This window comes from Paralichthys olivaceus, chromosome 19 (assembly GCF_024713975.1).
Source record: "Paralichthys olivaceus isolate ysfri-2021 chromosome 19, ASM2471397v2, whole genome shotgun sequence".
NCBI lineage: Eukaryota > Metazoa > Chordata > Actinopteri > Pleuronectiformes > Paralichthyidae > Paralichthys > Paralichthys olivaceus.
The window spans coordinates 4,453,589-4,473,967 of record NC_091111.1 but is presented as its reverse complement, the minus strand read 5'-3'; the positions used below and the strand labels follow the sequence as shown (position 1 = coordinate 4,473,967).

General features: G+C 42.3%; 3 protein-coding genes across 3 annotated transcripts; 1 reads left to right on the top strand and 2 right to left on the bottom strand.

Annotated features, from left to right (window-relative positions):
* Positions 1 to 380: 380 nt before the first annotated feature.
* On the top strand, positions 381 to 5,526 carry stmn4 (stathmin-like 4). Its single transcript, XM_020091500.2, has 5 exons — positions 381 to 447; positions 790 to 885; positions 1,015 to 1,220; positions 3,010 to 3,201; positions 3,482 to 5,526. Exons 1-5 carry the CDS (start codon positions 435 to 437, stop codon positions 3,539 to 3,541), a joined length of 567 nt encoding a protein of 188 aa, XP_019947059.1. The 5' UTR covers positions 381 to 434; the 3' UTR covers positions 3,542 to 5,526.
* Positions 5,527 to 5,833: 307 nt separating this feature from the next.
* Positions 5,834 to 7,751, bottom strand: il17a/f3 (interleukin 17a/f3). The gene is made up of 4 exons (XM_020091697.2): positions 7,604 to 7,751; positions 7,268 to 7,473; positions 7,005 to 7,148; positions 5,834 to 6,465 (listed from the first exon to the last, which is right to left on the bottom strand). Exons 1-4 carry the CDS (start codon positions 7,610 to 7,612, stop codon positions 6,324 to 6,326), a joined length of 501 nt encoding a protein of 166 aa, XP_019947256.2. The 5' UTR covers positions 7,613 to 7,751; the 3' UTR covers positions 5,834 to 6,323.
* A 4,071-nt stretch (positions 7,752 to 11,822) lies between these two features.
* mcm3 (minichromosome maintenance complex component 3) lies at positions 11,823 to 18,503 on the bottom strand. Its single transcript, XM_020091942.2, has 17 exons — positions 18,301 to 18,503; positions 17,900 to 18,012; positions 17,200 to 17,408; positions 16,881 to 17,011; positions 16,529 to 16,767; positions 16,333 to 16,441; positions 16,095 to 16,248; positions 15,873 to 16,004; positions 15,566 to 15,774; positions 15,294 to 15,468; positions 15,077 to 15,203; positions 14,805 to 14,955; positions 14,028 to 14,168; positions 13,811 to 13,923; positions 13,635 to 13,708; positions 12,794 to 12,893; positions 11,823 to 12,540 (listed from the first exon to the last, which is right to left on the bottom strand). The coding sequence occupies exons 1-17, from the start codon at positions 18,373 to 18,375 to the stop codon at positions 12,342 to 12,344; spliced, it is 2,451 nt and encodes an 816-aa protein (XP_019947501.1). The 5' UTR covers positions 18,376 to 18,503; the 3' UTR covers positions 11,823 to 12,341.
* Between the last annotated feature and the right edge of the window lie 1,876 nt (positions 18,504 to 20,379).

Genomic DNA, 20,379 nt, shown 5'->3' with positions numbered 1-20,379 from the left:
GAATGCCATATTCATGATAAGTTAATAGCATTAATAACCATGAGTAACTCACTTAGCTTACTAACAACATCTTATTGCACAATTAGTGAACCTGTTTATCTTGATGAAAACAATTTTCACATCATAGCAGCAGATGGAAATTCCTCTTTTTTAGTTTCCAATTAAATTTGGTTGATTTGGTTTGGTTTCCCAGATATTCACAGTTGCCCTTTTTTGCCCTCTATTTTTAGCCAATGTTTATTATTTCATGCTGCGCTGCTTTCTCATTGGCTGAATTAAACCTTAATGGCATGGTCCACACGTGCTCTGCAGTTTTCTCTCTTTTCAGCCTCTTCTTTGAAGCTAATTCATTGAATCCTTCGCTTGTGTGTCTCTGACAGAGTGAGAAGGATAGTCAGCATCTCTGGGGAATTACATACACGTGCAGTGAGAAGATGACTCTGGCAGGTAAATGCAGCCGATGCAGCAGAAACTCGTGCACCTCACACCTCCCTCTCTCTCTCTACTGTATATACTGCTAATGGTAGAGATAGCAGCAATGGTGCAGATGTATTATATAGATCATGTGTATTGTCATTATTATTAAGGGTGTTGTTATGAGAGAGACCAGTCACTGTCTGACATTGAAGAAAGGATTGCATCAACAACCCCTAAATGCTTGTTCATCATTTCATTTGAGCCAACACAATGTGTGTGTGTGTGTGTGTGTGTGTGTGTGTGTGTGTGTGTGTGTGTGTGTGTGTGTGTGTGTGTGTGTGTGTGTGTGTGTGTGTGTGTGTGTCTCCTCAGCCTACAAGGAGAAGGTCAAAGAGCTCCCCCTGGTGTCTCTGTTCTGCTCCTGCCTGAATCCACAGACATTAGAAAAACCTACATATAAGGCAGAAGGTAAAATATATGCAGATATACGTAAATTAACCACAAAGCGCACAATGCATGCATGAAATACTACTGACTGATGATGTGTACATGCAATCCTTGTATTAATCTAAACATGGTCACACTCCAACACCACAGATGCAGTGGACCTGGGCTGGTGCGCCATCAAAGATGTGGAGGTGATTGAATTGAATAAGCGGGCATCGGGCCAGGCCTTCGAGGTCATTCTCAAGCCCCCGTCCTTTGACGGCGTGCCAGATCTGAACACCTCCATGCCGCAGCGTCGTGACCCATCCCTGGAGGAAATCCAGAAGAAACTCGAGGCCGCCGAGGAGAGGCGAAAGGTGAAGAGAAGGAGACATGGCTTTTTCTAAATCTGAGTTTGTGCATCATGACGCTCACAAGTAACCCAGCTGGACTCGCTCTGACCCAGAACTGCGACCCTGTGGCTATTTGTAGCCCCATTCAGGGATTGTCAAACGTCTGACAACACTCTTTGTGGTGGCGTGATTTATCAGCTCAGGAGGAAAAAGGGTGGAAATGGATGAAAGGAAAACGGGAGGCAGTGCTGGAGAGGATGGAAAGGATGGGAGGAAACCTGAGCAGGAGGAGGGAGGAAAGATAAAAGTAGGGACAGAGAGTACAAGGGCAATCATGCGAGGATACAAACACAATGGCTCATATTCATCAAGCCAAGAGGATGGTGGAGAGAGCGGGGGAAGGAGGGGAGAGGGGAAAGGTGAGGAGAGGTAGAATGTAGCCGAGGTAGAGTTTAGGGTGTGTGTCAAAGCAGGGATCTACTGCTCAATATATGCACCTACATGGGCCTAACCATCCAGACATTGAGTCATCCCATTTCAACTGTATTTTTAAACACAGTTTCTGTATCCTCTTTGTAATGGAAAACAGATCCTCAGGGCCCAGACTCAATCCCACTCAAAGACAAAACAACAAGAACACTAAAGGTTATATAAGATTTAAAATAATAATATGGAAGCCAGCAAGTATTCTCTATGTAAAGATATAGTGGAGTAATGGTGTTCTGGGCAGAGAATGAAGTCACACTCCCTCTGCGTGTGGTTGTGGTCCAAACTCTGAGCTTGTGGTCCAGACTCATCTTTATTGTTTTTGCTTGGGAGTTGTGAAAAGGCTGCAGCACACTAATTTCCCCCACTGTCACCTAACCCTCCGGGGGGCTGTTAAACCAGAAAAACACTGCAGCTATTTCATCATCATACAGTTAGTGCCACACTAGCTGCTGAATGTGTGCTGCGCTCAGAGCTCGATGACTGTGCTTGAAGTTTTTAAACAATCAAATCCACTTTGCCAGTTTGCACAACAGCTGACTGGACTGTTCTTGTTGGCTCTCCTCAGTTGACCTCCTGGTTGTTAGTTTAGGGACTGAGCTTTGCAGCACCTATAAACTGTATTGGAAAGACCTTGACTGAGAACACAGGGAGGCCAGAGGTGTGGCTGAGGAAGCGTTTATTGTTTCTGGGATTCTGGTGCTAGGGCGCCATCCACTGGCAATGAATATCACTTGTATAACCTTCAGTCCTAAATAGCCCTCTGGTATTGTGGTGTGACCTTTGAGTGGGTGTGGTTAAACCTCCAACAAAGACGTTAAGTTATCGTCTGCGTTTGTTTGTTTGTTAGTAGCAAAAAATGATCTCCATGGAATTTCGTAGAGGGGTGGGGCATGATCCGAAGAAGAAGCCAGATCAGGGGCCTAATCCTGGAATGTTTTTCACTTTCCCTTTAATCTTGCGAGATGGGGTGTTTTCTAACATTTTCCTTGATTTCTCAGAGAATAATTGATGGATCATGAGGAAACAAATAAGACATGTTTTGGGTACTGATGAGTTTGTGCAGATCCAAATTAAGTATGGATCTAGTGAATTTAATTTGGGTAACATATACTCTATATTGCTATTCTAATACTGGAAATGTGCAGGCTGCAGATACAAAAGGTTTCATCGAGTCTCAGGCGTCTGTGTCCTTCTGCCTGTTGAAATAATAATTCCCTCAAACATTCTCAACGCCTTTTAACCATTTGTAGTTTTAGTTTTTTGTAAATAAAGTGAAATAACTCACCTCTTGAGATTATCATTAATGGTTTGTGTCTCCCTCCAGTGCCAGGAGGCCGAGCTGCTGAAGCACCTGGCGGAGAAGAGGGAGCACGAGCGCGAGGTGATCCAGAAGGCCTTTGAGGAGAACAACAACTTCATCAAGAACGCAAAGGAGAAGCTGGAGCAAAAGATGGAGGCCAACAAGGAGAACAGGGAGGCCCTGCTGGCCGCCATGCTGGAGAGGCTGCAGGAGAAGGTATGCTTTAATCCAGTGTGGTGAATGTTCTCATACATGCCTTTCACATTTTAAGAAACACAAGCCTTTGGTATTGTAAAGCTCTATTTTAACATTATTCACAAGCCAGATCTGTTCTCATGAATATTATATGAGGTGGAAAATATTTTTAAGTTCTCCCCACTCTGCATCATTCCCAAACTGAGCTGTTCCCTTGTTCTGCTGACACCTCCCTCATTAATGCTAACTTATTCACGAATAACGATTCTAAAGCTGCAGTGTCTCTGTGTCTGTCTGGCAGGACAAGCACGCAGAAGAAGTGAGGAAGAACAAGGAGATGAAGGAGGAAGCCTGCCGATAGACGACTGGAGCAAGGGAGTCTCGAGAGAGAGAGAGAGAGAGAGAGAGAGAGAGAGGGTGAAAACTTGGAGCTTTCTGAGTCGATTTAAAAAAAGGAATTTAAAAAACAGTGCAGAAAAAAAATAAGAACTTGAACAAAGGGAAAGGCAAGTTTTCATATTTGATGTATGCTGTAACGATTCTGAACAAGCTGTACAAAGTTAAGCCGACACTTGATGTTGAAATTCACAAGGAAATCTGTTGCTTTTTTTCTAACGGGGGGGTGGGAGGGTGGGGGGGCATTGAAACAAACATTTCACATATTCAAAAAGGGGCTGTTGAGGTTGTTTGGTTTGAAATGAAAGTTGCATGAAAGCAGGAGGAGGTAAAAAAAAAAAATCTAAATCAAATACAGCTCAGCCATTTCTGGAGTTCCCTCAGTCAGTCTTTGTTAACTGAGCTGTGTTTTAATTGTTTTATATCAAAAATAATCACCGAATGTTACCAGTTTGGCTGCAACACCTCAAATGAGGCAGTTCCTTTTGCAGTTAGACTGTAACCAGAAAAAAGGGAGTTGCAATCTAAACTGTTAGAAACAATGATAACTGTGTCTGAAATCACCCACTCATTCACAACCCCCTTCTCACTATCCAGGAACTATCTAGAGGACGATAAAAGAAAATGCTTTCAGACACTACTCAGGTAATTTCCACTGCACCGGTAATCACGCCATTGTCGTAGGATTAAGTCGTACAATAACAACGTCGGCCGATGCAAAATACCGTAATACATTCGGAAAGCTTATTTTACACTTACTATTTGTTATATTAGGGAAAAAGGGTGTTTAATGGCAGCGGTTAAATGTGGAAATAAATCTGTTTGTGCAGACAAATAAGACTGTTTTAAAATCAGTTTCAAATATAACCCTGTCTGTCTTTATCCTCATGATGATTCAGATATGCAGGAATAAGGAGTGTCGGATGTACAACACCTTTCGTGATGCACTGCGGGATACAGTGAGTGCATTATCCAGGGTGTAAAATAATTCACATTACAAAATGGAAAACTCACCATAATGTGGACTCTATAGTGATAAGTGGGGGATTTCGGACACAGCCAATGTGTTTAAGTACACACGGACACATGGATGTAGTTTAAGAGCCCTATGCTCAGAACTACCACAAGTCAAAATCACACCTTCACTTCATTTGATTATCAGAGTACCCGTCAGTGCAGAGAAACAGGATTTAAAACAGATTTAACACAAGCTTCTGCTGTTCCTGAAGTGAAAATAAAAACGGATTTCCCCTGTTTCCTCCGCTCTCATGCTTGTTCAGTCTGTCTGGGGACGTCTGCGTGGAATCTCACGAAATGGCTCATGAATATCAAATGAAGAATCAGGCTTCTGTTTCTCTCTGCAGTGCTCCAGGGGAGTGGAATTAAAAAAAAACAACAAAAAAGAACTTCAAAAGTGAAAAAAGCGAGGACGCTCTGCTGTTTTCTGCCATTTTCCGACTTTGTAAAAACTTTAGTGTGATTGTAGATCAGTAACATGCATTTGAGTCTCTTAGATTTAGAGCACTGATTGCACTCTTATTTCATTAAGCACAACTCAAAAGCACATATGCATACAAGAATTAGACAGTGTGAAAACAACAGCAGCATCACAGGGAGGCAAAGTGACAGATTTGGACAAATTTGCTTTTAAAGTACAAGTTTGTGGGTTTTCTGGCTAAACAGTAATGTCTGTTTGCTTTGGCATGTGTCACTGTGCTCTGAATGTTACTTTATGATTTTCATGGGGATTTAAACCTAAAAGAGTAAAACAGAAAGATGAAATTTGCTCGAGTTGTTGAGTCATACTGACTTGATTGAAAGGTCCAAAGTGTTTGCAGTGGGAGTCGTGACATAGGGTTTGTACTTGCTGTAACTTTGTGTCGCTGTATATCTTCGAGGCTGGATTGATTGTATCTATTTGGCATGGTCAGTAAAAACAGCTTGACTGAGCTTGCTCTTGTGCTCGTCCTTCCTCGCACTTCTACAGGGCCACACACTCACTCACACACACACACCCACACACACACACACACACACACACACACACACACACACACACACACAGAAAACACCTACTAAATGCCAAACCCTAAAACCAAGACTTAACCCACAACTCCTTTGAATTGTAGTACTCAACCAAAATTGGCCCCCATAACTATAGGAAGACAATTACACACAGACACACACACATAAACAGGCACACACAGCTTTGTAGTAAAATCAACTTGACTGAATAACTTTTGATTAACTTCATAAGTTGGAATAAAACATTTTAATAAAGATTTTTACATTAAAATAAGAACAGGGTTATAATAAAATGTGAGAAAAACGGGTGGGAAACATTGACAAAAGACAAAATATGAGGAAAAAAATACACACAACCTAATGAAAAGTTATATTACAATAGCATTTAAAAAAATACATTTTCAAGATGAGGTTGCCGACAGAATAAAAGCTGCATGAAATGTTTTTTCCACTATTAGCGGGCAGAGAGAAACACAGCTCTACGCAGTTCTGTGATATTATCAAGTGGTACAGTGATATTCATGCGTCCATCTTCATGAAACTAATGCTGCTGCAGGGCTTGTTAGTAACTACTGCAGCTGACAGCTAACACAGCAGGTCAGGAACATGATAGCACTAACTATTCACTCAGACATTTCACAGTGAAGCAGTGATAACATAAAGGTATCGCTAGATTTGAGCTACACATGTTCGATAACATCAACAGCAGACTGGAAGAACTGCTACTGTGTGTTAGGGCTCTGGTACACACTGGGCCTCACACACGTACAACCCACGGAGACCACCTCTGTCCCCAGTTTGAAGACATACAGGCTCTTTGCTTTCTTTCCTCTTTTGCTTTTTCTCCTTTGCCGCCTTTGGACTCTTGAGAGGGTTGGAAAAATAAATCACAGCGACTGATGAGGACAACAAGAAATGATGTTTCGTTGAATTTGACTGCACAGTTTATTTCAGTCTCTTCCAGTTCTGACACTGTTTTCACTTTTCATTCAGCTATAGGACGTTAATCAGAGACAGATGCCACCACTGAAACAAATATTCACAGGTGTGTGTTGTTTTTGTCGAGTCTAACCTCACTGTCTGACACTGGATAATAAATATCAGATAAGTTTCGGTTTCCATATTCTTACTACTTCAAGACACAATGAAAAACTACAAATGACATTTCCACATATTACATGCCACAATGTAGACTCATTCATCGTCAAACGCCAAATTAATCAAACTTTCAATTATATTCCGCAAAGTATGTCGATGTATAAAAACAGATCATTTCTAAATGTATATTTCAGTGTGTTCACAAGGCCAAACTCCATGAACGTCATGTATTTTTAAGCACGCACACATCAGAAACAAAACAATGAAAACCTCATCAGCAGCTGCTTGAGGCTGCAGTGGCTCACCTGTGGAGGACCAGGACCTGGTAGTGGATGGGTTTAGCCACCAGGTTGGCTTCCTCACCTCCTCCCTGCAGGCTCAGGCAGCCAGAGGTCAGGCACTGAGCATGGGAAATCCTCCTGGGCACCCGAGATTCTACATAGGAGTCTCTGGAGAGACATGGAAAAATGGGAGGAGGAGAAATTTAGATATTTCTGGCTTTTAAAGTTCAAAGCTGAAAACAGAAAAGACCACTGACCACATAAAAGGACTTATTGCAATTCCTCACCTGTACGTCCACGGTGACAGAGACTTGTTGGCGATGGATGAGTCGAAGGTGCTGACAATCTGAGGCAGCACTGAGGGATCCAGGACCAGGCTCGCCATCTTGCTCTTGCCAGTACCACTTCTAGACTTTACAGACTTTACGCCCTGGCCTTTTCTGGCGGCGTGCAACAGCGTGGCCAGGCTCAGCATCAAGAAAGCTCTCAGTAACTGAACACAGGACAGTAGGTAAGTGCTTGATTGCTTATAACGTTGAAAAAACATGGAATGCAGCAGCCAGAGACAAATCTAGAAACATTTCCTATAGTGTGTTCCAAGTGAAGATATGGGCGCAACTCACCAGCTGCATGGTTGCGTCGTCTGGCTTTTCCAGTCCAGTTTTGGGTGTGCAAGTGCAAGTGCAAGTGCGAGTCGCTCCTCTGCTTTCCTGTTGTGTCTACATTCTCTCTGGGTGTGTTTATATCCTAGCAGATGTGTTGGGTTGTGCTGACAAGATGAGCGGTGCATTTCCGCTATGACTGTCACTGACTTTGTTCTTTGTTCATCTAACCTCTCCCTCACTTTCCATCCTCATTGTAAAAGATAAGATAATCCTTTATTAGTTAATTACTATTATTATTTCCTACTGTCTGAGATTCTGACATTTAAATACATCCCAACATGGATTTCCCCAGCTACAGCTTTAACATGTTACACTCAAGTTATTGCACAAATTATTAAAATTTTGGAACTCAAAAGATTCTTTTAGGCATTTTGTTACTTCTGGGTCGAACCAGGGTGTGTTTTTCCCCTTGGTCTCATTCTTTGTGCTATGCTAAGCTAACAAGCTGCGGGCTGTGGCCTCATATTTAGCAGAGCAAAGACAAACTTCCAAAGAAAAATTTAACGTGAAGACATGAGATACACTCTCATTCAAACAACAATAGCTTGTACTTGATCTCGTTTTGATCTCTCTCTTCCTTTCTCAAGAACCAGTACATGAAGAAAGTGATTATTCCCCTGTGAGTGATGAGCCAGGCTGCACTTTGTTCATCTGACCTGCATCCTGTCAAAGTGTGAAAACCTTCGCTCACCCTAACACCTTTAATGTGGCTGTGAAAGCAGCAAACTCTCTTTCAACGCACAAAAAAATCGAACTTTTTTGAGCTAAAAGAAAAAGAATAGCACTGATGATGATGTGAACTTCAAACACAAACTATTTACATTTTTGTTTTTACATATACATTTTTCTATATAATTATATAAAGTTTCTATTTATATAAAAAAAATTCTCCCAGTGTCGAAACCAAAGCAGAGTGAATTTTGTCAATCCAAATTAAATAATTACTTTTTTGTGATTTCCTTTAAAAATTTGGTTTGGATCTTGTTAAAAAGAATTTAACCCTAAAAGCAGAAAAGAAAAAAAATGTAATTCATTCATTGTTATTCCATTAACACATTAAAACATTTTTTACAAATGATCTACATTTTGAACTGTGAACATTTTTTTTGTTGTATAACAAAAAACCCACGACCCACTCCAAACAATGTAGGTCAAGGAAATGCTGACACGGGCTCTGGCAATTAATCAGCATAACTATTCCCCTAAAACAAACCATGTGATAAGATCTTCTCCTCATGCATCATATGAGTAAAGAGCCGACTAACTGGAGCACAGCTGTGTAATCTACAGTGTAGTGAAAGGAAATAGTTCGAGAGCTTGTTTGACATCAGTAATCTTGGAAAAAGAATTCTACAATTTATACCTTAAACAAAATCAGGCCAATAGATGTATGAAACTAACGGATGAGAAAATGAAAAAAGTTTAATTGTAATTATCAGCAGATAAAAATTTGAATAAAACAGTTTGAATTGGACAAAGTTATCTATTATTTAAAGACGTGTCAGCAGTCAGTAATATAAAATGTAAAAGAAGTCCAGTTGACATAGGAGGACACATAACTACCTCTGAAAACTATTTCTTTTCTTTTATTCCATCTTGCAGGTTTTACATGCTAAAGGAATTAAACTGTATCACCATTACGACAATATGAGAAATCACTTGTAAACACTTTGTGATAGTTGAGTATATGATTGCATTTGTTCTTTTCTTCTTTCATTTGTCTTTCTCCAAATAGCACTTCTTCTCCTGCACGTATTCCCAGTGAAGTGCTCAAACTACAAGCCAGCCATCTTTACAGTGTGGTACACAACAGTCAGCAGCTTTATTTCCCAAAGGTTCAGTTTGACATGAATCATGTCCGAGATCCTTTATTTTTATATGGTCTCTCATTACGAGCAATAAAATAAATAAAACAATAGTAAACACGACAGACAAAAAATGAAGCAGAGGACGCAGAAAGTCAGAGAGAGATTACAACTAAACGCAGATCCATTTATGTTTGATTCAGAGAAAAGACAGATACAATATCCTGTCAGGAACTTGCACACTTGTTTTAATTTTTTAATTAGTTTGACATTTTGGGACATATTTGTACTTTAAATTTTTAAAGACAGACCTATGTTCTAATTTTTTTAGAATATAGGATTGGATGGTGATTATCCCTTTTAGGTTTGAAGGGCTTCTGCATAATTTAAGTTACCAACTATCATTAGAAGTTAGCAGGTGTTAGCAGCCACCAGCGGATGTTAGGGACATCAAGCTTAATTGTGTGCCTTAGCGTCATCTAATGTTTTGGCTTTGTAATCGACGATACAGGCCGAACAGGAGGGTACACTGGGGCTGCTCAGTAGATCAGACATCAGTACCTCTATGCCTTTTTAAACTTAACACTGTCCCATTTGAGAGCATAAGACAAGATGGAGAATATCCCTTGCATTGTTGAGAATTACTCCAACATGTGGGGAAAACACATTATCCCACTGTGTTTAAGAATCTGCCTGCATCTGCAACGACTTGCTCCAAGTTCACAAGATCTTCAGCAGCCCTTGGCCACCCTTCCACCAAGTTTCAAGAAGATCACGAGGAATGAGACAATGTTCTAAAGCCAAGCTTCTCGAGTTTTTCCTCAGGCTTTGATTAAAAAAACATTCACAAGCACTTGTATCTCATTGATCTGATCATTTGTATGTATTTCACACCTTTGAGACTTCAAAGGGCCGTACAGGAACATCATTTAAATATTTCATTGTTCAAAATAGTTTCTAAAATCATCTTGTGACCGCGGCCATGAAAGAAAAATAAAACTGAACTAAAAGTTGTGAGTGAGGCGTAAGCAGTAGTCTTCAATGCAGTGGATATGAGTCAGCCGTGGGTGTCTAGAGTTTGAGGCTGGATGGCAGCAGCGGTTTCTAGGAGCGGTCGGTGTATGATTTGAGTGGTTGTTGATCGTATCCACCAACTGATCAAAGCCCAAGTTGATTATGGAGCCAAAGATCAGATACAAGAATGTGTGGGTGCAAAGATGTTGTGACCACCCGACTCGGGGTAAACGTGCTCTACTTATTTACACTTTCCGTTCAGAGTAAAGAAGTGTGAGAAGGAAGGTGGTGGTTGAACAGTGATGTACTAACCAGTCAAGAGGTGCATAACAGGCTGCCTCCCACACACTGAGGTCTGGATTTACAGCAGGTCTGATTTTAAATGCTTCTTGTAAACACGCCGGCGCACATACAGGAAGAGGTTGGATCATTTGAGGCTTATGGGAAATCAAAAAGTTCCCAGCAGTTCCAGGATACAAACAAATGTGCGGTCAGATAAATAATATGTACACAAGAATGCAGACAGAGTCTGAGAAACCTGGGAGATCCCGAACACACTCAGCAGCACTGGTTAAGCAGTGATTTATCTGGAATCCAGATTTATCTCTACCACTAGTGAGTCCTCCACAAATACTTCAAACATCTCTTTTTAATGGTTTAATGGTGGAAGTTGTGTGCAGAGCTTTTTATAATCACTTTAGTTTCAGAGTGAGGTTAAAAACTTTGTGTTTATCCTATCTTATCTGCACTCGAGATTTTTCATACAAAGCATGCCGACTATTTCAGAGGTTTGTTAAGCAACCAACAAAATGTTTGACCCAAGTTCAAAACTTTTCAAAATAAAAGCTCTGTAATTGAGTCCGGTACAAAACATTGCAGCAACTAAAGGAAAGTTGTGCTTTTACCTTGTAAAAATATTGCTAAAGAAAAAGTGATTCCATGTTGTTGCCATGACAGAGATCTAAACCTGTAAATTTCTCTCAGTCAAAAATAATTTTAAAAAATGTAATTATGAAAATGATCTGGCAGTGATTTTGACTTGTGGTGTGGCCCAGCTGCCAACTGCTGCTGTGGTTTATCATAGGACGTAGAAGAAGACATGATCAACTGACGCCCACAGACTGAGAGCTTAATGGCCCCCTCCCTCACTACAGAACACTGATTTTATTAATATTGAACATATCACAAGTCTGAATCTCACCAATTGGCCCTGCACTTCCTGTGGCTATTGAAAATACACATGCCGAGTGTGAAGCCAGTAAGTTGAACTGTTCGTGACAGACGGAAAGACATTTGTGGAATGAGTAGGTAGATTAAATGACACTATTACAACACTCACACTCATCTACAAATTCAAGCCCATTTCCAAAGCACATTTATTTTTTTAATTAACAAATATAGTTAATTAACAATTTGAAAACTTTTCATCAACTATATACAAACCCAGCCAACTGGAGTGTTGGTAAAACTACTTAATAACGTGATTATTATGGCACAGTGAAATACCCCCTGCCTTCTTCACATGAACTGAAATGTTTGTTCATTACATTTACAGTAATTTGTGATAATAACAACATTATAAAGTAACATTACCCAGAAAGAAACAAGTGCATACATGAATAAAACTTGACTTGGTAGATTAAGCTGCATCCTTTGTGATCCAAATGCCACATAATAATATTTCTGCCCGATGGTCAGGTGTCTGACTGGTCTTGAATTGAACATTAGACTGCACTTAAGGAAAATGAGCAGAAAACACATCATAAAGCAACAAGGTGTCCAAAACCAAGTCAAACAAACAAAATGTACATTTTAATATGAACCTCTGTTTCTTTCAAAGTCCATGTCATCTTTTCCGAAACAGTCATCCTCCTCGTTCAGATAAGGAAGATGATGTCATCAGCCATCATGACCTGGTTGTCGTCCTGCATGCGAGTCAAAGCGGCACGAACCTCGGGCTCGGTGAAACGTTTCTCCCGCTCCTTGTTGATGTCTTCCATCAGGTTCTTCATCTTCACAGACTGAGCGTGAGCGGACTGGAACACGGCGAACAGTGACGACTTGAATTCTTTCATTCTAGAGAGAAAAAGGAAAATTAGTTCATGTCTAACTAATATTTAGGTGTGAATCAATAAGCACAAACATCTTAGAAACAAGCTGTAATTTGTTCCAAAAGATCTTTTTGTCTGCAGACCCTTCACCCAAAAATATAATTCAACCAGCTCTATTCATGATAACTAATTTGTTCTAAAAGAAATCAAGCAGAGACCAGATTGAATATTTAATATCATCTGCATTGTTGAGATTCTGAGAGGAATCAGTCGCCCACCTTTCTGCAGACAGCTCAGCGTCTTTAGCCTGTGATGTGGCGTCCATGGGCTCAGCCTCCTCTCGCTGTGGCTTGGCTGGTTTCGGGGTTCCAGCCTGAACTAAAGAGCAGAAGGAACCACGTGACCTCAGTTTCATACAGAAAGTGACACATAACTTGTCTATGACAATGATGTGATGATGTAAAGTATCGTGACATTTTAAATCCTGAGTATTTCTCAATAATAAATAAATAATCCCCGTCTTCACCAATACTTGTGAACAGCAAGTATAACTGAATACATGTATTCATCTGTTTTAGTACTTTTATCTATTTATTGCTTGTGTTTTCATATTTATTAGAAACTAATATGTTTACTCGTCAGTATCTTACTATATGTAACACTGAGACACTTAAGTTCATTGGACATTGAATATTGATGAATAACAAAACCTTACAAACAAAATAAAATATATTAAATACAAGTTTTATATACATTGATAAGATATTTGTAGCTTTCACACTATTGAAAAGGTTTAAATGACAAAAACAATAGAAAGGTGTTTTTGCCTGTCACTCCTGTCTCTATTATTTCTATTTGAAATGTTTTTTCAGTCAGCTTGGATCAGATATAGTCCGTGACCACATAGTGAAACCAAGGGCATTGTGGGTATGATAATCAAATGAGTAAACCATTTGATCAATTGTACAATTTCACAAATCTTTGCAGTGAAATAAAATGTAAGATCAGATATAAACGTATAATTTAGAAAGATATAGATTTAGACACATCTTTATAAAAACACAAGAACAGATAAAAAACTGTCCCATGGTAAAAAAAATAAAAAAAACTGTAGCTTACTCTCAGGGACGTTCTGCTCTTCACTGAAGTCATATGGGCTGTAGGCCTCAGTTCCCTGAGAACTATGGCGCCCCCTGCAGGACACAGGATATTATCAATGATTACTAACAGAAATGGAAGAGAAAGTAAGCCAGGAGAAGGGAGTGTTGTTCAGCAGTGCTTCAACAACTGTTTACCTCTTCCTCTGAGTTCTCTGGGAACGCTGAGTGGACGTCTCCTCCTCCTCCTCCTCCTCTTCCGAGCCGGAGTCTCGCTCCTTTCTCGAACGCTTCTTCTCCTTCTCCAGAACCTGAACAGAACAGAAAGACATGTTACTGTTGAAATCTTCAGTCCCCTTTTGCTGTGTAAAAACTAATCTCACTGCGTTGTTAAGATCCACAGAGCAGCACACACCTTTTTAAAGTAGGCAAACTGGACGAGCTCCACGGCCACTTCCGAGTCCTCCATCTCCACCGCTTTGCTCATGCGGGCCTTGGCGTGAGCTGTGGACAGACGGATCAGCGTCTCCAGTGTTCGGGCCGTCACCGGAGAAGTCTGAGGAGAAGAGGAACTGATGTCAGCGTCACATCACTGGTTGTTCACATGATGTTACACTGTGAGTTAAGCTGCCACAACTTGTTTGCGCGACTTTAAAAAAGCACAATGAAAACATTTAAGTACAAATAGTGGCCAAACATGAACTGCTACATCCTGTATGATACAGACTCACTTGAACTGAGAACTGTTCATATTATTTTGTCACCTCCAGGCGTGTGCCATTAATAAGAGTAAACCTTATGATGCAGAAAATGATGTGTGCCGGGACGTCATGTTGCCACTGCCAATAGTGAGGGGAGGTACTTAATGTCATTATTCTGGTGTTTTCACCAGGAGAAACTCTCGACTGGTCCCCAATTAGGTTTAATCATGAAACACGGGTGAGAAAAGACACTGTGAAATCCGACTGATCGTCCTGCTACAGAATGATACATCAAGCTGGGGGAGTCCAGAGTAATGCGTATGGCACGAGCTGTTTTGTGCTTAGAAAAGCTAAGAAACACCTTTCATCTGCAACTCCACAGTGGGGCCTCCTCAGCATTGAGTACACATCACACAGTGATTGATTATAAGTCAGTGCATCCACTAAAAACGTGGTGAACATCTAAGAGTTGCAGTCCTGCTCCGGCTCACCCTGGCGATATCAGCAGCCAGCTGCTCCTGGCTCCTCAGTCTTGAGTACTCCTCTGCGATGTGATTGGCAGCCTCCTCCGTCAGCACAGGCGTCACACCCTTGGCGATGTGGATGTACTTCCTCATGAATTCCTTACTCACGATCTTATCCCTGAAACAAAAGAATGATTCATTTAACCCAATGTTTTTTTTACACAAGCTCATGGCGTCTACAGAGGACAAACGTTTGTGGTGTGTTTCCATTGTTCCAGGACAGAGGTGTGTGTGCATACTTCTTCCTCTTGCTCCCATGCAGCAGGTTGTTATGCTTCTCATAGATCTGCAGCTCCTCGTGCTCCTCTACTATAGCGTCTGGGTCCTCTGTAGCCAGGACGTCTACGCTCCCGCCCAGTGCCATGGCTAAAACAGCAGAAAACGATGAAATGCATCATTTGACATTTTTAAATAAGTATTAACTTGTTAAAACAGAACAGGCCTGATTCACAGTACCTGCTCCATCCTGCTCGCGGGGGTCACGGTAGCGGTGCATCCTCAGCACGTGGTCGGAGATCTCGCGGTCCTGCTCGGGGTCCATCTGATCCAGCACGATGAAGAGGAGGTCGAAACGTGACAGCAGCGAGTCCTGCAGGCCGATGTTCTCCATGGGGGTTTTATACTGGTCGTACTGTGAAGACGAGGAAAGGAGAGTTTTGGATGAAGGGAAAAAAAAAAAAAACAGGGCAGCAGCTGCATCACACATTAGCGGTTATGTGGTGACCTACCCTGCCATAGACGGGGTTGGCAGCTGCCAGTACGGAGCAGCGAGCATTGAGGCGGGCGTGGATCCCAGCCTTGGCGATGGTGACGCGGCCCTGCTCCATCACCTCGTGGATGGCCGTACGGTCCATGTCGGACATCTTGTCGAACTCGTCAATGCACACCACGCCCCGGTCAGCCAGAACCATGGCGCCTGCCTCCAGACGGCGTTCACCTAATGGAGAAAAGATGAGGTCACATGCTCTGGTCAGAACCGAAACTTTAAGATCAACAGTACATTTGTGGGCCAGTGGATGTATCTGTGTGTCGTACCGGTCTCCTGGTCGGTGGTGACGGCAGCGGTCAGACCCACACCAGAGGAGCCTCGTCCAGTGGTGGGGATGGCTCTGGGTGCTGTGTGGAGAACGTAACGCAGCAGCTGGGACTTGGCCACTGATGGATCACCTGATCAAAACAAAGGAAAATGCACGACGACATCAGTCTGACGTTCGACTCAAGCTTGAATGAGAACATTGGCAGGGAGCACGCTGGTACCAATGAGGAGGACGTTGATGTCTCCTCTGATGCGGGAGCCGTTTTCCAGCACCTTCTCCACGCCACCGAGCAGCATGCACAGGATGGCCTTCTTGATGTACTGGTGTCCGTGAATACTGGGAGCCAGGGAGCGAGACAGCTGGTCGAACACATCCTGTGTGAAAGCAGAAGAGGTTTTGAATCTTCTCGTGTTAGACTTACTTGCTTTTCGTGTACAAATGAGAGCACGAGGTCTTACTATGGAGCGACTCTGGCTGAAGTTCCTGATTTTGGCCACATCATCAGCAGAGAAGGACGGGGACACCTCCTTGCTCATCTGTTTGACGTGGCAGGCGATCATGATGGTCCTGAGAAAGGAAGGGTTGCAAAATTCGTGAGACACAGGCGGATGACAGCTGCAGCTGCGACAGTTAACATACGAGCTGGTGTCTCACCGGAACGTGCCGGAGGTGAATCCTCCCTTCTTTCCAGGCAGACAGCGGTACGTCCCGATCACCTGCACTCTGTCTCCTGGTTTGACCACGTCCACCAGGTCGTTGTCCAGGATGATGTCCACGGATCGGGGGAGCTGGCCGGCGGGCGCCTTCTCTGGCATCTCCTGCACCGTGATGGTCTGGTGGTCCTTGTAGATGGACAAACCAAACTCCGTCTCCAGTGGGTTGTTCTCCTCGTCCTATTAGGAGAGGAATAAAGTGAGTATGGATGTTGTGACTTGTTGACATGTTTGTTGGAGCCTTTTCTTCTGATTGACGCCACATGGATCAACCTGCATTTCCTCTAAGTTACCTTGGTGGGGTATATGGCACTGGAAGGGAAAGCGTCCAGGGAGGTCATGTCTGTGTACTTCCTCTCCATCGTCTTCTTAGTGGCTGGGCAGTAGTGGACGCTGCGCACCACTTTGGGACGCACCAGAGAACCTGAAGAAAAAGAAGGAAATTAATCTAAGAATCTCATTATATAACTATTATTATGAGCCCCTCCTGAAACACGTAGGGGACAATGACTAAATATTCTTCAAAAACCACCACATGACTTAAGATGGTGTTACAGAGGGTAGCCTGTAGATCCCAAAAGAGGCGGAGGGGGTGATCAATACAGAACTTACACTTGGTGATGATGCCCTCTACACAGACCATGCTGCCCAGCAGACGGGACGTGAGGGTGCGGGGGGTGACGTGCATGGAGCCGAAGCTGCCCTCCAGGGCGATGAAGAACTCCTCATACTGCTTGGCGTAGGTGGCGTCCACCGAGGCCACCACGTCCTTCAGTGCCCGCTGGAAAGCGAGCAGCTCCTCAAAGGCGTTTTTCATCAGTCTGGTGAATCAATGAATATTTGGGTCATGGACTAAAGAGAGAAATGTTTTTGTTTTCACGTAGAAGACACCAAGACACAGGAATGTGTCTCTATAGCTTCCATAGTGAACACTTTATGTATTAACTGTCAATCATAAACATTTACATTGGAAGTGAAACCATGATGTTTTGCTGTGACTCAGAATAAAACAGTATAGAATAAAAAGTAATGTTACACATCGTGCTGCTATATGGTGTAAGTGTTTTTCACGATTTTCTTAGTAGTGAACTGTGCTTTATAAATAAAGTTGCCATTTGGTTTGATGTAGGGCCCCAAAATCCCTAGAAACGCTCCTGTATGCAACACATTCTAAATTGTGAGAATAGTCACAAAAACTCATATGGATCCACGCATGCTCAGAACAGCTCTTTGTACCAAGTTGCTCCACTTAATCAAACCCAACACACAAAGACAGACACACACACACAGAGAGAGAGACAGAGAGACTTACTTGGCAGCTCGGACCTCGTTGCGTCTCCTCAGGTCGTTGATGTTGACGATGAGTCGAGCTTTATTCTCACCGATCATGTCCCGGACTTTGCTCTGGTAAACGCCCTGGTCTTGCTGCAGGGTGGAGAAAAGAAAACACACAGACAGTTGATGGTTGTTCACTTCCAACCAAACTCCTCCGGTGACAACGATTCTCTGATCTCAGGGAGACACGACGCCTCGAATCTGACACAACGTGCAGGACTCCGACTTTAACACCGAGCTTCATAACAACGTGCAAACCCTGCGAGCTGTGGTGAAACCCTCAGTGGAGCACGAGATTAAACGAGATCTTCTTCTTTTGTCGTGCCCGCATGGTTTCTCCACACTTCATCTGTGTAACCGGACTAAAGTCAGACTTACATCATCATCCAGGAAGTCCAGGTAATCCCTCTGAGCCTCCCTCATCTCCAGGTCATCTACCACGTCGGTCGCCATTATGTTCGATTATTGATTCCTCTTGTAAAAAGCACTAATATATTGTTCAGGGTTCGATGCCGTCTTCTCCGCCGCAGTCCGCCACACAACTGATGAGGGTTTCGCGCCACAGCGTGCCGGGCACGAGCTAAACGTAAAGCGCGATTGGTCGACCCCACGAGCGCCGCTTTGCATAGTCGGCGCGTAAACGTGCAGCCGACCAATAGAATCTTCGGTGTCACCACGTGGCCCCTCCTACTCTGAGAACTCCCGCGAAAACAGAGCCGGAAGAGGAGGGCCGTAAGAAGAAAAGGGTTTTGTGAGTTTGTGCATTTGTCCAGGAGATGGCGACATTTCGGAGACGTTTACGTGAACATCCACGTCCTGCGTGTTTATAATGATCTATCCAAAACCATTAGCTCCCATAGCAACAACGCACATGTCAAAAAACAATCACTCCAGATCATCTTCATTAAAGAACAGCATCAGTGTCTGTAGCTATTATACACTATAAGCGAGGCCTAAATAATAAACTGCACTCAACTGCCAGTTTAATAAAAGAATGATACAACTGGAATAAAGAAAATACTGTATAATCAATGATAATAATGAAAGACATAGATAAGATATTGATCCCATGTTGAGGAAATTCACTTCTTACAGCAGCTGATTGTCAGAATGAGGTAGACAGAATGTCAGTGTATACTATATAAGGATAAACTAGGCAATACAAGAAATATAATTTAAAATTACAGAGAATATGTACATCCATACACTTTTCATCGTCCGTTCAATCCCAGCCATTCTACGTGCCCAAGTGTCCTTGGGCGAGATACTGAGCCGCAGAAAGTGTTCTGATGGAGAAAGTGCTGCACGCAGATGCATGGTATGAATGTGTGTAAACAGCTTTGAGGGATCATCAAGATGAGGAAATATCTATTTAAATACAGACCATTTATCATTTACAGCCGCGATAAAAAATGCAGTGCAGTTAAATAACAGTCCTGCAGTAAATCTGACTGTCATAAAGATTGGATTGTGTACTACATTACGTATTTCACAATCAGAATAAGAATCAAATCACGAGTGTGTTTATTTGTAATTTTTCCTTTGGGCCGATGGTGACACTCCAGTAGTTTAGACAATATATAGACAATATACATCAAATTTATATATACAGAGAGGTGTTTCTGTTATTCAGCCTGCTCTCACTGATACAAACAGGGTGGACACAATTATAGAAACATAGCAACAACACTCAACAGCACCACGAACTGCAGCTTCCAAAATGACCAGTCAATTGTATCAACACATCTTGAAAACAGTCATAATAAAACTGACCACTGTAATCCTTGTAAAGGGAAAATTTCAAAAACCTTCAGTTTCAAATGACACTTGACATCAATGTGTTTTCAAACTATACATGCTGCTCAGGTAAACCCACTGAAAAAAGGCCATTGACTCCTTTGACTTTCTGTTATCTTACCTGTTGCATCACAAACCGAGGCAGCCTCTTACCTTGCTGACTCGCCAATAGCACATTCACCCCCGGGTGTCACGTTTCCATCACTGCTGATATGATCTAGAGCCGATCAAAATCTGTGTCAGTGGCGTCATTTGACCCCTGGTGCAAATGCCAATTGTATATATTCCCATGTCAAATGAAAAAGGAACAATGAGCAGTTCTTTTGAGTGGCTCTTGGGAAGGAATGAAGAGCTGACGTTCCCACCACTGGTGCTTTTAGCGTTGAGGGTTGTGGAAGGACATGGGAAGTTCACTGTCCTTCTCTCAGGATGCTCCCTCCCCCTGTCAGTTATATGTATTATGCACATTGTTTCTCGTGTTATTTATAAATACAACTAATGATGAATTTGTTTTAAAGTGTTTTAAAATGAACTTTAATAAAATGTACCTCTACCTCCTGAGCAGTGGTTTTTTTGTGATCTGACAGAAGACAACAAAAAAAAGCAACAACTGCAGGATAAACAGGATCAGTGGTGACTCATTATTCACTCGCGAGTATG

Coding starts and splice junctions, on each gene's coding strand:
- stmn4 (XM_020091500.2), top strand. Junction 886..1,014: donor ACCTACATATAAGGCAGAAG/GTAAAATATATG, acceptor CCAACACCACAG/ATGCAGTGGACCTGGGCTGG. Junction 3,202..3,481: donor TGGAGAGGCTGCAGGAGAAG/GTATGCTTTAAT, acceptor TCTGTCTGGCAG/GACAAGCACGCAGAAGAAGT.
- il17a/f3 (XM_020091697.2), bottom strand. Junction 7,149..7,267: donor CTGTCACCGTGGACGTACAG/GTGAGGAATTGC, acceptor ATGTCTCTCCAG/AGACTCCTATGTAGAATCTC. Junction 6,466..7,004: donor CAGGTCCTGGTCCTCCACAG/GTGAGCCACTGC, acceptor AACCCTCTCAAG/AGTCCAAAGGCGGCAAAGGA.
- mcm3 (XM_020091942.2), bottom strand. CDS start 18,375: ATGGCGACCGACGTGGTAGATGACCTGGAGATGAGGGAGGCTCAGAGG. Junction 16,442..16,528: donor TTCACCTCCGGCACGTTCCG/GTGAGACACCAG, acceptor TTCCTTTCTCAG/GACCATCATGATCGCCTGCC. Junction 13,709..13,810: donor CAGAGAACTCAGAGGAAGAG/GTAAACAGTTGT, acceptor TGTGTCCTGCAG/GGGGCGCCATAGTTCTCAGG.